At 34.9% G+C, this 18,212-nt stretch overlaps 1 protein-coding gene across 5 annotated transcripts in view; it reads right to left on the bottom strand.

The window, feature by feature from the left end:
- Window positions 1–18,212, bottom strand: part of MYO6 (myosin VI) — a 107,259-nt gene that overhangs the window by 13,309 nt on the left and 75,738 nt on the right. For 4 of the 5 annotated variants that reach the window (XM_051778008.1, XM_051778011.1, XM_051778007.1 and 1 more), the window contains exons 19-30: window positions 15,956–15,994; window positions 14,212–14,305; window positions 12,070–12,200; window positions 11,860–11,937; window positions 10,829–10,958; window positions 8,837–8,927; window positions 7,537–7,687; window positions 5,971–6,179; window positions 5,518–5,596; window positions 4,462–4,622; window positions 1,194–1,223; window positions 670–708 (exon numbers count right to left, since the gene is read on the bottom strand). In XM_051778008.1, the coding sequence (XP_051633968.1) occupies window positions 670–708; window positions 1,194–1,223; window positions 4,462–4,622; window positions 5,518–5,596; window positions 5,971–6,179; window positions 7,537–7,687; window positions 8,837–8,927; window positions 10,829–10,958; window positions 11,860–11,937; window positions 12,070–12,200; window positions 14,212–14,305; window positions 15,956–15,994 (1,232 nt within the window). The remainder of the gene's footprint in view (window positions 1–669; window positions 709–1,193; window positions 1,224–4,461; window positions 4,623–5,517; window positions 5,597–5,970; window positions 6,180–7,536; window positions 7,688–8,836; window positions 8,928–10,828; window positions 10,959–11,859; window positions 11,938–12,069; window positions 12,201–14,211; window positions 14,306–15,955; window positions 15,995–18,212) is intronic. The other variant, XM_051778010.1, reaches the window with a different exon arrangement.

The following is an 18,212-nucleotide window of genomic DNA, read 5'->3' as shown; positions in this document are numbered from 1 at the left end:
ATATGGAGGACATTATAACAAATTCTTTGAATGGAGAATTAGTATTCTAGCACCAGCTAGTGTGAGACTGTTCCAGCAGAACTGTATTCAGACCTCAACCAGTGTTCTCCTTTCCTTCTGCATTGTGCACAAAATCCTGCATTAGCATTCAAGAAATCTCAGAAGGGTCTTTTGTTTAGATGTCTTAAGAGGCATTTTAATATGCTCTTAACATGGTAATTTTCAAAACTGCTTTTATTTGAAATTAATTATATTTAGAATATTTTCTTATTAAAAGCACCAACAATTACGTTGACATAACTGACTTCATTAACTCTGTGTTGAATCTGTAGAAATATGCCTTTGAAAGAGGTGGAGCCCAGTGCTTTATTATCGCAAAGGTGAAAAGAGAAGAAAGCTGGAAAAACATTAACAAAATTACACAAAATATCATAGTATGTGAACTATACCTTTTTTTTTAATATAATTAATAAAAATCGTAGAAAAATAATTGTTGAAATAAAGGTGGTGATAGTGTAAATTTATCGGAAAGACATAATTTACTTATCTGTTTATCACTTGAAAAAACCCAGATTGCATTATTTTTAATTTCATAATAATTCAACCCATTTCATGTGTGATTTGTTTTTACAAAATGATTGATTCATTTCGTGTTGTCCTCTCACCTACCTAGACAATATTTCTGACATTTCTGTGGCCATTTGTTCCCTATAAGAAAATTGATAAATGATCATAAACCAAACGTACTCAGATAAAACAAGCCTTTTTAACTGTGAAAGGTTCTTGCCAAACAAACTGAAGTTAAATAAAGCGCACGGAAAACAGCTACTTAATTTAGATTATTTCCATTTACATATATATATATATATATATGCACACACAGAGTCCTGATTTTGTAAAGAGCAATAAATCATACAGGACAATCAAAAATGGAAGGTATGTGAAAAACCTTAAAGTAATGATATAATCATCCTTAAATAGGATATTATTAGGTATAATATATTATTAAAGTATTTATTAGACATAAGCAAAGTAGTGAATATAAGGTATTAATGATTTAGAGGTTACAGAAGCATGTTAACAAAGATTATTATGGAGTATTAGTATACAAGAGCACAATATCAATTTCTTTTCAATTAATTAGTAGGGGAGTTTTTTCTATTGGAGCATGCGAATGCAAAAAAATGCCATACGCAGTCATTTGTGGCTTTCTTCCATTGGCTCTGCAAATAGAAGATATATGTTAGATAGACTACTTCCCAGTTAACTTTCTAATAATCTGAAGTGGGAAAAGGTGGGTCATAGTATTTCCTGCTCTTTCACATCTGTTTTTTTTTTTTTAACTGAGAAACAGGATTTTTTTCCCCCTCCTCATTTAATCACAAGTTAAATTATAATCAGGAAAAAATGCACAGCTGAAAACTTCCCCCACCATTTCAAAATCAGAGACTTTGAGCCATGCTACTGATACATTTCTTTCTTGGATAAGCATATCACAAGAAATAACAGCAATCCTCGTGCAGCTTCTCTGGGAACAGGACAGATGCTTCTTCATGCAAGGCTGCGAAAAGACTCTGAGTTTTAACTGCCATACAAGAAACCTACAGGTGCACATATGTAGCACTAAATATGCTACAAATTAAAACTTTTTTGGGTTGTTCCAACTCAACACACAGAACAGATAGTCTAGCACCACTTTCTCTGTGACTAGCTTCTTTTGGTGTCATATGCCATACTGTATCTTTCACTAAGTCGCATAAATTAAAAACATTACACAGTTGAATGCAAATATCTATTATTTAACCTATTTTTTACTTAAGTGCTAAGTACTGCTGTTAATTTACCCCTAGGTGCCATAAAACCCTTATTACACATCCTTTTAAACTATGGATGAGTAATAAAATTGGATGCAGCTAGAAGTCCAGCATATCCCACACAGAATAAGCACAAATAAAAATGCTGGATCTACTGCCAGAAAAGTAACTTTTCTTCTTTGACAGAAGCCAACAAATATATTTTTTAAAGGAACTGCTAATACTTATGTACTTTTAAATATCTATAAAAACTAATGATGAATGCTGCAAGGTATTGGGTAGCAAAGAATAAAGTAGAGGTTACTCATTTTCAAATATGACAACATACAGGTACCACATGTTGCTTAAAAATAAGCATATAAAATCACCTTGTTCTTACTCTTTTCACTCCACAGGTAGCACCATACAAGACAAAATACCCTTTTATTCACACCAATGTGTAAGCATGAAAAGATTTTTTACAAAATTGTGTGAAAACAGCATAGAACGAGTATACTATATGAATTTAGTATGAAGGGATACATGCCTTATCTTACTACAGCAGAACTTTAACAGAAAAGGTTGCTTTTAGTGTATCATATGGTAATGTGCAAGTCTCAAATGCAGAAGATGGCTTAATGTAACTTCCTCAGACTTTAGTAAAATTTTGATTGGTATCAATTAAAATAAGTTCTGAGAATTTATGCTTTAGTTATTAAGTTAGTATTTCGTTCAAACCAATAAAGAGTTTTAATTTCAGAGAATTCCTCTAGTTTCTACATTTAAGCGAATTTCTGAAGTTATGTGAAAATCTACCCTTTGATTTTAGTAGAAGACATTGGGGCCTGGGGAATGTTTTAGTTTGGTTTTAAGCAAACCAAAATAAAATAAATCAAAGATTAAATTAAAAGCATTCTAATCAATTTTTGAACGTGCTTTTAAAACTATTTGAAGTAGACTTTAGAAACGGTAGGGGGAAAAAATTCGCCAATGAGACAAAAAGAAATCCCACTTAAGCAGAAAAATCTATTTTTTTTCTAGATTTGTGTATTATCAAAGGATTTACATCGCTATGCTAACTTGTTCAGACCATTCAGCACTTTCCCATCATCCAAAAGAGACTTCAGTCTCCTACCACTACACATCAGAGAGAAACTGGCGGTCATAAAGAGTTATGATGATGGTTAGTTCATCATCCATTCTGGGATTATACAAGAAAGACAAATACTAAAATCACCCATGAGCAGCAGGAAACACTGTGGAGATTTGAAGTTCACTGACAGAAAAATTATTGAGTTCTCTAAGCCCTTCTTGTCTATTGCCTCCCTTTTTTCGTATTTAAGAGAACTCTGCCAGGTTCCAACACTGGAGTGACTTTAAAGTGTTTACCTTTAAAGTATTGCACCAAAATCCAAACAGGGAAAGGTGTGAGGCACTGAAACAGGCTGCCCTGTTTCAGGGCAGGGAAGTTGTAGATGCCCCACCCCTGGAACTGTTCAAGGCCTGGCTGGATGGGGCTTTGAGCAACCTGGTCTAGTGTAAGGTGTCCCTGTCCATGGCAGGGGCATTGGAACCAGATGACCTTCAAGGTCACCTTCCAACCCAAGCCATTTTATGATTCTATGCATTAAGCATGTTAGTCTTATTGGTGACAGCTACTGTATAACTGAGGGCAAGACAACAATGATTTTATTGGAAGCATCTAGAAATCAGTATTGTACATGACAAAAAACATTACCCACCTACCTCAAGTAGGCATGCAGCTATTTAAAAAAAAAAAAGTATACATCTAGATAAAATTTAGGTAACAAAGAAAACACATCAGGGAGCTTGAAATTCCATGGAAACACAGGGAATTTTCTCACAGTCCTTCTTTCAACAACAAACTGAGCAGACTAGTACTAATGAAGTCACCAATTATGTGATCATGCTCATAGGTACGTTTATGCAATTTGACCAGTAAGTACCATCTTTACTGGAACTTCTAAGTTGCTTGTAAGGCACTTTTTACACATGAAGAGCTCTTGCTTTGCAGACAGGTAATGTGGATCTCTATACCAAAAGTCTAGCAATTCTTATGACACATCAAAAGTTCACACAAAATGAAGCTAATACAGTATTTAATTTTCAAATACATCTATATTAGATATATTCATTCACTTAAAAAACTTACCAGTCAGGACACAGAAATAACTATTATTATTATTTCTGCATTCAAAGAGGGATTCTTGTTTAAATCCCCCCCCCAAAGTAACACTGTACAAGCCAAATCATCAAGTACTAGAAAAGGTGTATTTTATTACTACTTACCACTGAAGAAATTCCATTCCCTACTTTAAATGAGTCATAAAAATCAGAATTTAAATTGATTGCCATCCTTGTCAGAACTCAAAAAGAGAACTGCAATTGTGTTCACAAGCAACTACAAAATTACTGATGTAGCAAGATGCAAAATGAAGAAAGTCTTTAAGCAAAAGCAATCTTTCTAACAAATTTCACAAGTTAATTTGAAAAAGATTCTAGTACACTGACGTAAGAGGTCCATTTATTGAATACAACGATACATAAAACCAGCAAGAGTGTAGTCTTCTCAAATGGATCAGGATAGGAAGAAGCAAAAATAAAATAAAAAAAAAAGAGAGAAAAATGTAACTACTTAACCCCATACCTGCGCAATCCTAAATCAAGCTGAGGCTCATCATTGATGAGTTCTGCTTCACTCTGGGCAATTCTCATTGCAAGTTCGTGGTCACGACGTTCCTGCTCAAGCACTGCCTGGTGCTGGGATTCCTCTTCTCGTTCTCTAGCTAGCTGAGCTTCAATTTCAGCCTATTTTATAAAAAGACATCTTTAACCTTATCCAATTGAAACCAAAACACTACATAAGCAATATTAGAAAAATATGCTAAGTAGTATATTAATAGCTTTTAAAAATGTGCAAAATTTACAGAACTGAAAAATTAACAGCATCAGTATTCAGTTTGACCCAAGAAAAATGAAACTGCTACAGATTGCACCTTGGTTTCCATATAGTTTATCAAGTAATTATTGTCCACCACTTGTATTACCTATTCAAATAAAGTGCCAAATAACTATTACTCATTAAAAAAAATACACTAAGCTTTTTGTTCACTATTATGAAAACTAGTCTTCAGAAGTTTTTAGAATCATTAAAATTCAAATGATACAGAGCACTATAGCTTACTCCTCCATAGCACTAAAACAGTACTTCATTGATATTCTGCACTTGACATTACAGGACTTTGCAATAGGCACTGCTTTGCATACGGGTCCGAATCCAGATGTGACTCCCAGTAAAAGTGACAAACTTGGCTGACAGGGAACATCTGCAAAAACTTCAAAGGCTTAACTAGAATTCTCCAGTGTTGTGTATTTTTAACTTTAAAATAACTTTCAAATCCCTTTAAAAACAGATGCACCTCTATTCAGAAGACCAACAGCTGCACGTGAACTAGAAATAGGTGATCTGTCTTGGGATGCCCTATTCATGACTTTTGCCTTACATTTTCTACTAAAGCAACACTGGTGAATGACTGAGACATGCATTTATAAAATTAAGCCATTAGACTCAGTGGAGAACCTAAGCTGCAAAAAAGATTCAAAAATAAGTAAATAAATACACAAAACAAACAAATAACCCCAAAACAACCACCACGAACAACAACAAAAAAAAGCCAAAACCACACAGAGCTAAAATATTAACCTGAATACGCTTTTCTTCATCTTCCCTCTTTTTCCTCTCTTCCTCTTCCAGTTTTCTCTTTGCCTCAATATCAGATTTCCTATTACAAAAGAAGAGAAGGAAATGAAAACACGTTGTTATGATGCAAGTGAACATGAGACATTGAGAGATAGAAAGTATCTTCCATAAAACTGAATGGTAATCCAGACGTCAGTACAGTCCTGATAACAGGGCACTACATGTAAAGTCAAGACATTTTTCAAGTTCATCTGTATTTGCAGCTACATCATATCATCTCTTCCATTCGCTATTCTAACACTTGCCACTGGGAAAGGAAACATTTCCACACTGCACAGCACAACAGGAATACAATCCAAGTAACTTTCTATGTGTACAGCTATTAAAAACAACCTCATTAAAAAGCCTTTCCTATTTTCTTCTCATTCTATAACTAGCAACTTATTCATGACTCACAGACGTCTTTCTTCTTCTTCCTTCCTTCGTTTCTGTTCTTCCTCTTCACGCCTCTTTCTTTCTTTTTCCATTTCCTCCTGGATGCGTCGCAGCCTCTCTGCTTCCTCCTCTTGCTGCTTCTTCTTTTGCAGTGCACTCAGAAGCTGCTCTGAGCTTTTAACTAAAGCATCATATTCTTTCTGTATCTGTTCTCTAGTCATTACAGTGGTCTGCAAAAATAATAAGGGGATTATATTCTTTTGCATTTATACTTTGCTTTTAAAAATGTCTATTGAAATAATATTAAGTGAAATGAGAACACTGAGCACTATAATATAATATATATATACACGTCAGGGTGGGGAAGCTTGAGTCCATTTTTCTCTTTCTTTCTGAAATCCTGAGGATTCATTATTGTCCTCTCTCCTGTAAAACCATAAAAGTAATCTCCTTTTCACGCCTGAAATTAAACATGACTTCTCTTTAAAACATGCCTTCATATTTTAAATTTTGCAGTTTTAAGTAACAGAAATTAATTCTTACCATGCTAGGATGAAAACTAAGGCCTGTCCATGTCCATTTTGCATTGTGTTCTTATCTGCTATAGTGGTTATTTACAGCTCTGCCTCTTATGTCATAGAATATAATATTTTTCTCACTACTTCTGCTAGCACTCAGAAAAAATATTGGGACATGCTGTGACTAACTTTCTAGAAAAAGGCATTAGTAGCAAATGACAGGCTGAAAATACTCTAAAAAATAGCCTTTGCTACATACATTTTCCAGCCTAATTGATAGCTACAATTTAATTTCATTTTACAATTCATATCATATTACTAAAACTGCAATATGGGATGTTTGCTGACCTTTTCTGAGGGTGTATCATGGCAATAATCAAATTATATTATTTTTATTAGAAAAGAGAACTCTAAGTTGACAGGTTAACTCTAGCATCTTTTCAACTGTGATTTTAAATAAAAAGATCTTAATATGGTACACTAAGGAAGCTGTAATATTGCATGAAACAAGAATTCAACAAACCCATTTTTTTCTAACATTAATAAATGCCAGTGTGCTTTCATTTTGTCTTTTACTTCTGTGGTATGGAACTGAGAACTATAGACCCTGAAGCATAATCAGTGAGCTGAATTTTCTTTACTACCAAGTCTGAAAAACCTCTTAACTGGAACAGAAATCTCTTTATCCTGTGACAAGGGCTTGTCTGTTTCAGCCCTGGTGAAGTTAAAATATTGCTAATATGCATTATTCCAATAATAAAAGCAATAAGCAAATTATTGACAATACTTCTCATAATATCGACATGCATTTTTGCTTTAAATTCTTCAGTGCCCATTTTGAAACACAGATAATAATACCAAAGTATAGACATATAGACCTAGTTTCAGGATTCACTTAGGTTACACTCACAAATAATTTTAAACAGGATTTACCCAGTGAATGAAAACTAAGACCACTATAGTAAAGTACCTTTTCTATTAAAGAAAAATGCATTGGCCTTCTACTTTAGGTGAAGATTTTTAAAGATTCCAGTGATAAGAAACTATTTCTCTCCTTATTATCACATACCTTAATTTTGTTCATTAATGCATCAATAGAATACTCCAGCTCCTTGACCTGCTTGCTTGTCTCTGCTTTTCCCTCCTTCAGGGCACTTACTACTTCATTGAATTTATCAAGTCTCTTCTTCAGTGTACGCACTTTTATCAGGCCATCAATGCTGTGAAGGAAGGGCAGTTTATTTGTATCTTGAGATGTTTTTAGAAGGTGATATTTTTAAAACTACCACTAATCACTCACTCAGAAGAGGAAGATGGCAGACAAATTATGCCTTCTGACAAAACTCACCCTCTTTTCTGAAATTCAAACATTATCACACCAAGTAACTAATTAATGTAGCCTTTTGCACAAAGTAACTAAAAGTGACTAGCAGTTAATGACTCAAAATAGAAAAAAGCCTTTTTATTTTGAGAATTAATGTTGGTTTGGGGGTTTTTTTCCCCCCAATATTAAATGCTTAGTTCACTAAAGAATTTTGACTGAAGTGGATAAAGGCTGAGTAGTGCCACTTACTCAAAAAGCTAATGGGACTGAAACAGATAAAACTTAACACAGCAGGGAACACAGTCATTAGACCCTGTAGGAGTGAAAAAACAAGGCTAGGGAAGAATTCAGGAAAACTTGGGAGTTTTTTTTAAGAAACTACTGAAGGATATGCACAGAAGTTACAACTCTACAGTCAGTCTTCCTAAACAGAAATCACGGAACTCAGAATCACAAAAAACAACATATAAAAAGTAGAAACTAAATCAATTAATTAAAGACTACCAAACAGCTTAAAATAAAGGAAAATGGTCAGAAATGCCAAGGTTCAAAATGAAATACGACTTTTAAAGGATGTAAAGGAAAAAATTCTATAAGAAGCCCACTACTGAAGAACAGAGTTGGATCTCTATCAAACAACATAAAGATGTCAGCAGAGCTTAATGACCGAAGTGTTTTTTTCCATTACTATTCTATGCAGTCAGCTAACGGAATTATTTAATTTCAAAAGGAGAAAGAAAGGTAAAACAAAATTATTTCTAAGTTAAAAAAAGAATGGGTAAAGGATAAAAATTAATGAGCTTAAAATTCATTTAGACAGACTTAAAAGAAGGATTTCTAAAAACTAGGCTGCCCCCGAAGGATTTTATGAGCAAAGAGCTATATAAACATCTCTTAGGAAAGGTTCGGATTTAGTCTATTGATCCTTGGGAAAGAGAACACAGAAACTTTTAAGGTCTCCTTCAATAGTAAATCTCTGCTTTTTACAGTCACGAGAGAATATTATTTAAAACCTATTTTCTTCAGTCAAGGAATATCTTCTTACCGTGGTTTGTGCTTTCTCTTGCAAAGCCACATACGAATAGTCTTTTGTATTTTAATGCAGGCACAGGCTCGATATTTTATCTTATTTGTCACTGTAAAGACACAGAAGATATCATCTCAATGTTTTATACATTTTAACATGACTCCTATATTACACGTTTCATAGTTCAAAACCATATGTAGACTCCACGTGTTTGAGAGCTTGTTCTATATTGGAACCGCAACATTTAAGACACAGTGGACAGCAGAATTAACAATCTTGGGCCAGACATAGAGGCTCCCACCCAAAACAGACAGGAACAATGAAGCACGTGTGCACACACACATGCACCATCACCTCCCTCCAGGTTCATAAACATCAGCAACCTCTGTTAAAAGTCATGGGATCTAGCAAGCAGGAAACACTTAAGTTGAAGTCAAAGTGTTGTGTTGAACAGTAATCAAGCCAATATCTGCTAGAGATAATAAAGTGGCTGCAACTTTGCAGAGCATTTCTCTACAACACCAGAATGAAAAAAAAGCCCCATCAAACAAAACCTCTAGCTGTTGTTCTAATACAGACTCCATCTAAAGACTCAAATGACTGTGACCAGGAGGCAAGTTAAATAAGAGAATCAAGGCACAGGGCACGTGCACATGTGCTGAGTATTTTAGAAGTGTAACAATAAATGCAGTTTCTATATATCTATTAAAGGAAATATAAGGATCCACGTTGCCTTTATTCATCTGCTGAGCACAGAGTTTGTGAACACAGTATATTTAACCATTAGACTTCAGTGGTCACAAAGCTGCACTCTACTTCTTGTATATCTATTTCAGCTTTATTCTGGGAAAAAAAACTTAGCTTCTAATTTCCCATAAAACACTACAAAGAAGTAAAATACATAAATATTATTTCCCTAAGTTTCTACTTTTTGGACACAGTGACAAACTTTGTCCTGTCTTTCTGAAAAACAGACTAAATGGAATTAATTTCTAAACACAAAAGATTTTACTGTTACAATTTCTGATATCTTAAACATATATGTTAAGAATTCACAAATTCTATTTGCACCACTATGAGTAGCAAAAAATAATAGCCGACCAGTGACAGATGTAGAAGTGTGACTGTGCCAGTCCAAAAGCAAAGCTGTGTGTGCACTGGCATGAGGTCTTTTTGCTTTCCTTCCCCATTTTAATGCATACTTTTCACCCTCTGTGTTTTTATAGATTGCTGACGTTCTGCATCAGATCTCTCCACATCTCCCACACATCTTAACTGAAGTACACCACAAGCACCAATCTCTGTTCCACACCACTTCATTGCTACTCTGCACAGTAAACGTCAAGGCCAGGTTGGATGGTCTAGTGGGATGCGTCCCTGTCTGTGGCGGGGGGGTTGGAACTAGATGATCTTCGAGGTCCCTTCCAATCCAGGCCATTCTATGATTCTATAAACGGGGCAGGCCAAGAACTTGGAAACTGCATATCAACAGTGACAGGGACTAATTTGCTGATGAGTAGTAATTGCTGGAGTGGAGATGTTTGTCCTGTAGTTCATGTCAACACTTTCAAACATGCCGTTTCTGTCTGGAGATGACAACCTCTGTGTAGGCACTTCCCAGAACCAAGTGACTCTATGTTGCCAGCTAAGGGTGGAACCACTCCTCTTTCCTGATGATACAGAACACTCTTCCTGGCAAGACCTGTCGTAGCTGGTTATTTATATGAGGGTGTTTACCCAGGTTTTGGTAAGCACCCAAGCAGACTGGACATGGGAGACTGGTGGTGGCCTGTATGCCCCACTTCGTACAAACTCGGCTGTAACCCCCCTGTAAGTACCTAACACAAAGCACAAAAAAAAGAAAAATCTCACCAGCTTTGAAATCATTGATTGGACTTGCATATGTAACCATCTGCTATATGTGTCCTTGGCCACATTTCAAGGTGATAATAATTGTTTTTCTGTCTTTTTAAGAAACATTTTGATTTAATAAAACATAAAAATACATACACTTAATCACTGAGAGAGAACACCATTGAACTTTTTTCCAACGACTGCAGATAAGCCAGCGATTCACTCGTTTAACCAGCTCTGCCAAGTGATCCGGATCAGACTTCATTATCTGATCGAACTCTGCAAACTATATAATTATTGTAAAATTAGGAGAACAGAGAGTATTAGACATTGTTATTTAAGATCATGCTTAATTAAAAAGTTAAAATATTTTTAACATAAATTGTACGTCGTCATTATATCAGCTTTCAATTACTGAAAGTGAGCAGATGTATCTGACATCACTTCATTGTTTAACAATAACAGAAATGACAACTGTAGGGTTTTTGTTTGTTTGTTTTATTGATGTCCAACACTTGGCATTTTGAATAATCCAATCATTTACTAATCACTAAAAATATTTATTGCCAAAAAATCAATTGTTTTGCTACATCCTGAAAACTTACTCTAGCCTTCCACAACTTCAGGATACATCTAATTGTATATCTGGGGAAAAACTAAACCCTGAAAGCACTTCCCAATTTTTAACCTTTCTATAAGAGTCCTGCTGAAGGCAACCTTTTCTAAAAATCCTGCATTTCTGCTTTTTAGTAATTTTGATAGTAAGAACATTCTTCTGGGAGTACAACAATTTTCCTTTCTAATCACAACAGATCCCTACTTCATCTCCTTTCTCTGCATAGCAGCAGCAATGCTCAGAATCACAGAAGGAGATTTCGGCTATAAATAGATTTTACTAGAAAATATTTCTTCTTTGTTCTGACTTTTTAATAGTCAACATAAGTCTGGGAATACAAACATTGCATTAGAAATACAGCAGCAGCAGTAAGACTATAAAACCAATTGTATCAGTACTAATATTCGGGGTTTTTTTCATAGAAAATGAACAATATTTACAAAAATCCTGGGCAGTCTTATTTAGGTTGGCCACACTTTTAGGAATGTGTTGAACAACATCACCTTCAAAGGTCCCTTCCAACTGAAATTATTTTAAAATTCACATTCATGAACTCTAAGAAAAAGATTACCTTGCCAGGTCTAAAAAACACCTTGGTTAGCCCAAATTTGTAATCATTTTCGTTCAGTCCCAAGGCTTTAAATAGTGCCTGAAACAAAGAAAACAGAAAGGATTATATTTTGCCCCTTTAAAAAAGACAAGAAAATTCAAAAAACACAAAAAACAACCCCACAATACATTTTCTCTCCTGGCTGATACAGAAGAATTATTTATTTCTTACTTTGCAAAAAAGCCTAGGGTCCAGTCGAGCCAATTTTTCAGGCAAGTATTTCTTGTACATATTATATAATTCATGAAATGAAGCTCGTGAAGGGAAACCACCTTGCATTAAATCCAGAACTGACACCATCCCTAGATTCACAGAAACACATGCACAAAAGCTCGTGTTAGTAACATGGAAAGTAAGCACCTAATTTTATGATAACAAGTAGTTTATAACATACGCCTCAAAGACATTGTCCAGAGACTAAACCACAAAGTTCAGTTGAGACTTGATCCAGCCTCTAACATTTTTTGATACTGTGATCAGTCACAAAAAGTTAATACTGAGCAGATGAGAAGAACTCATACAATTTTCTCCCTATTTGAGAGGCAAGTAACGCTCAATCATGAAGAGGAATTTTTTTCTAATATTTCTTCTAAATTTTCTTTTTCAGCAGACTTGACATTTTCATTTTTAAAGGGAAAGAAACCCAAACAAAGCGAAGTAAAAAGCTCCCCACCAAATAATGTCCAACCAGGCTTTTATTTTCATGATGTCAGTGGTATTCGTGAGATGTTGTGCAGATGCAACAACAAATGCATATGCAGTGCTAGAACATTTGCTGTACTTAAAATAAGAGGTATCAGCTGCTAAGATGAAACTTTAATGTCCTGAATAATGTTACTACATTTTGGCTGCAAGGAGGACATCAGTAACGCCCAGACACAGTCAGTAAAAGACTCGAAATAATTAAGGCAGCACAGGCCATGCCAGTTTTTGCCCACTGCTTTTCATAACCCTACCAACAGAGGCTGCACATAAGTTTTTTAAGTTAGCCCTTAACTTATGGTCGTTGTCTTACAACTTAAACTTTTGCATATTTGCTTTCAATTGAAATTTGATTGTTTAAACAAAGTCTTTTTCAAAAAAGATTTTATAACATTATATCTTGGTATTTTAACATTACCATGCTATGACTTTGTGTTACTAGATTAAGCTTCATTTATTGTTGCAAAGAAAGCATAGATAGACAACTGAGCTTGTAAGACAACTGTAAAGCGTCACAGTTGTTGTTGGGGAGAGGAGGTAATTTGCTAATTTTTCCTCTCATGCCAAATGCTATTAACCTGAAGAAATCCGCTACTAATGATGTTAATGGAACACTTAAATACTGAAAAGTTGTTAAGCTTTTGTTATGATAAAATTACATGTGAAATATGTCAGCTTCTCAAAACATCAACTGAAAACTACTGAAAGTACAAAAATACAGAAAAGGAAAAAAATATATTGAAGTGCTTTGTTGAACAAACACCCTATAAAGAATGAAAATGCCATCACAACAATTCCCAAGCAAGCAGTTACTTCCACTGTTCAGTGGGGCATGAGCAAAACTGCTAATACTCACTCTTGAAAATAAAGCTGTAAATTTGGAAAGCATCTAGCATTTCAAGAATAATGAAGATGGAGCATTACAATCTTCAGTGTACAAAGCAACAGGAAAGGCTATACTGAAATGTCTGTGTTGCAGGTTCAGCTCCAAATCAAATGAATAGAGACATAAAGACATTTTGAAAAACTAAACGAATATGATTAAACTCTATCATAGTATCTATAAAATCTATAAAAGAAAACAGGTGTGCTTCAATTATTAGATACCTCAGCTAACAATGACTGCCTTTAAATGCACACAGGAGTTTCTTACACTTCAACTGTCCCAGTAATTTAAAACAATGCTATTGTTCCAGACTGAACTACTGCCCTATTAACACTGTGGGCAACACAAAGAGATGGAATTCAGCTCCAGGTCAGGAAATCCAAATTTATGTACCGATGTACAGCTACATGGCTTCTTACATATGCACGTGGTGCTTGACCTCTAATTATAATAAAAACAGTCAATGGAAATTACATCAACTCTTCTTGCAAAGAAGAGACCTTATGGCACTTCAGATGATTAATTTCTAGAGTTCTATTGGCTAAAATGAGTGCTAAGTTACTAAGAATCTAAATAACTGCACATAAGGCATAAATAACCTGCCTTCTAGAAAACAGCAGTTCAAGCAAGGAAATATTGCTTTCATCTCACATATTTCAAACTTAGATTAATCTGTACTGCCCAAGGTAAAAAACACAGGGAAAAATATGAGAGGCATATATTACCTGAACACTGAAGCTGAGAGAGGATCTGTCCTCCTTCAAAATGATGACTTGTCATCTTTAAATTAGGTTTGATACAGCGAATAAAGCTAGACCCCTATAACCAAAACAAGAAGTTAGCAGAATCTAAGCATTTTTAAAACTCCTAAAATAACAGTTAATCATTTAACACTTATGGGTGGGGAAAAGAATATACAAAATAATAATATTCTAAAAGAGAAATGTCGACATTATCATTGAACCACAGAATGTCGAAGGGTTGGAATGGAGTTTAAAAGATCATCTAGTCCCAACCCCCATTCTTTTTCTTTCGTATATCAGTTTTGCACTGTAGCCTTGGTCTAAACCAGTTAATTGATGTAACTGATCTCCATGCTAAAGCTATTAATTGGATCCTCAATTTTGCCGAGTTTTCACTCAACAATATTCTTCCTAACATTAGTACAATCTAATTATGATTTATCAGTCTAGATTCCCCTACCCTCGTTATCTTCTACAGTCACATCACTTAAATGCCTCAGTCCTTCAGAATTCACATCAGTGAGCATGCCACCAGACTCCTGACATCAGAATGATGCCAGATGAACTTGACCTTCCTTAACTTCTACTTTTTACAACTTCCTTTGGCTCACAGCTTCAGTCTCCCTTGCCCCATGTTGTTTCAGTCTGCTTCTCTCTTATGACCATGTGTTCCACCTCTACAATTTTGATCACTGCTTTCTCTGATCATTTCACATTCATAAAGGATGACATTTTTGCAAAGGACCATCCAATTACCCAGGTTTTCCTGGAACAAGTGACCACTAATGATAACCTTTATATACTAAAACAAAATTGGGACTGAGAAAACATAGTATTAATCCTGGTTTGTAGTGTCTTCTCTCTTTTTTCCATCTCTCAGCTGAGAGTGAGAGAATATCTTCAAGGGAGCTCTAGGTCAATACCTCCTCAGTCATGGGTTAGCTAAACTCAAGAGTACAGCAAGCCTGGCCACACACTTTTTCCCTGGACTGCGTGTCAGTTCCAGAGTGTTTTGTGTGAAAGACATCATCTTTCAGACCAGCCGCGTGACTACAGTAAAATCTTGTATGTTGGCTACACTCCAGCACCTGATCCCTTTGTTCCACTTGGTTTTCCCCCTTTTTTCTTTTTTTGACAAAGCGTAACCTTGTATATAAAATTGGTTAGAACATGTGGTTCAGAGAAACAAGACTGTGTGCCTACAACTCCAAGTTCTACAAGAAAATGGGCGTGTTGAACTACATGGAGAATTTCACAAGCTATCTAAATACATCCGTTAAATTAACAAATACTCTTTAGGGGACTAAGTTTCTTTGACCACTTGTGAAATGAAAAATTTTACTTTTAATAGCTTTATGGAATCTGAAAACAGTAATTAATAATAAATTATCATCTGCCTTACTTTTAAATAACATTTCTAAATTTTCTGCAAATTAGTAATCAGTGTTAACCAATGAATGGAAAGAAGTAAAAATAACAAAAAAGGTGATTGCAGCCCGGATAGATTTCATCTTGTTTACTCAAATTGTGTAACTTTCACTCTACGAGAACTTTTTTAAAGGTGATGTAGTTTGGGGTTTTTTTCAAGTAAATCAACAACCATCACATGCGCAGGAAGACCTTTCAAAAGCGCCATAAAGCTGCAAACTCTAAAGCAATTACTAATCACACTTACTGGAAGCCATATTGAGAAAAATTATGAACCTTCATCTGTATATATACTTACAGTACTGTGAAGCTTCTCAAGAAGCAAATTTAACTGAGTCTGTAAAAGAAAACAGGTATTTCAAGAGCCTTAACCATGGCAACTAAAGAAATACACACACCAAATAGAAGTATAGCATTACTGCATGCATAGTCATTGTTATTACGACAGAATTGATAAACCAAACATTCACAAATTTTAACAGACAAAATCATGCAAGTGTGCATGAATGGTCCTGAGGAAACTGGTTGTGTTTAATTGTACAAAACTGTATGGACTAGTTACTTATTACAACATCGTTATCAAAGAAACATGCAAGTCCATTTGGGAAAATAAAAGAAATAACGACTTTCATCTATAACAAGCATATATTTGTATGTTAAATAATTAACACAGAAAACATATTCTCAGAGTTTTCTTGTGGTTTTTTTTCAAGCTAAGTCAACATTTACCTGCAATAATCTATTTTTATTTCCAAACTTCCAACTTTCCAATTTTCTGTTGATGACAATAAACTACAATTTCAAAATCGCATTTACTGAGGCTGCATTTAACAAACTGTGATGAGAAAAGACTACTATTATCTGAGGGTAAGTCTTCAAGATAACCAAAGACTTAAGGCTATCAGGGAAAACAACTTACAGTTGCTTTTGAAAGTAATTGGTAGGGATTTCAAATATTCCAAAACCACACCCACCAGGAAAACAGCAATATCTTTACTTCAGAGATGTGTCTGTTTTGCCACATAGGTTACTGCTGTGTCAGCCTTTCTAGTTTACTAGCAAGCTTTAAGTATATAGACTGTAGGAAGACAAATTCAGTATGTCCTAACATATTCTTAATTTTCTGTACTGAAAGCAAAATTGAAACGATTTGACTTTTGACTTTCTTTTTAACCAGATCTTTCAATTATATTCTACAGCTGCCAGTTGTACTCCCAGTGGATAAAATTGGTTTGAATTTTTTTAACTTAACATGGATATGGTTAGAAAGAGAGAAGTGCCACGAGCGACATGACAAACACTAATAACCTCCTGCTCAGTTCTCACTTACACATACTCTTTATATCTCAACTTGATTATAATTATTATATTTTCTTAAGTTAGAAACAGCTAATTTTGAAAGAAAAAGCCTAATTTCCATCAACAAAATACATTTCTGCTTGAGGAAAAATACCCCTTCCTTATACTCTGTGATTTGACAAGAAATAAGCCAGAGCCATGCTCAGGTAAATTTCTCTAATAAAATGTGCATACAAGTAAAACATATTGCTAAAACTACTGCTCTTTGAATTGTCACGATTCAATTCCTCATTAGCATAGTAAGGTAAAATAATTTCAAAGATTCTTTAATAGATCTGATGATGAATTAATCATTATTTCCTCAACTGATTTATGAGAATTAATTTTAATTAGTTATAAGGAAGGGACATGTGAAGGATTTCATAAAGAGAAGTCCCTGCAACATCATCTAATAATTGATATAATTAGAAGAATTTTTCATTTTAGAAGAGCGACTTACATACTAACGCACTAAGAATTTTTATTCTTAAAGAGAGGAAGTATCTAGTAAGATAAGAGAACTTATTTTGATGTCATCTGAAGTGAAATTTTCAAGGCTATTAGTGTTCATCAGCATCACATGCTGTGTCTGGGAAGGTAACACTAAATGAATTACTGGAAGTAACACATACATTCAAAATGCCATGAAACTTGAAAACATTGAAAGAATTATAGACTGATGGGCCAGATCCAAAGAGGACTTTAGTTATGTTCTAGGTGCAGAGGTGAACACCAATTTTCAAAGGTCAGTCCCAAAAGTTCCCCACTCAATTGCTGCTTAATTTTAAAAATGTCTCCCTTTCTAATTCAGTTCTCCTTGGACATTGGTAACATACAGAAGTCCATATCTACTGGACGTGGGGTGCTAAATCTGAGAGAAGCTGAAAATCCAGATGGAAGAAAGTGGAAACTCTCAAAAGATCCCACAGCTGGTTTCATTTTAAAAATGCGGTCCTAAAAAATAGTGAATCTCACCTTCACCTACAACAGACCCAATGGCTGCAGGGTTTGCTTAGGACATGGATTATCTGTATGTAATTTTTCAGTCTGCCTTCTGGTCATGTATTTTATATTAAACCAATTGCTACAGTTTAATTCTACAACCACTACAGAATAAGAAGGAGGAGGAAATAATCATCAGAGCAAAACTCAGGAGAGCAGGTTGCCCAATTCCCAGTTAAATGCCAAAATCACTACCTTACAAGTCAGGCTCTCTC

The sequence above is a fragment of the Manacus candei genome, unplaced genomic scaffold (assembly GCF_025592945.1).
Source record: "Manacus candei isolate 608988 ecotype Guabito, Panama unplaced genomic scaffold, ASM2559294v1 h1tg000011l, whole genome shotgun sequence".
Classification (NCBI taxonomy): Eukaryota; Metazoa; Chordata; class Aves; order Passeriformes; family Pipridae; genus Manacus; species Manacus candei.
Note: the sequence above shows the minus strand (reverse complement) of the source record. Positions and strands in the feature narration are given on the sequence as shown.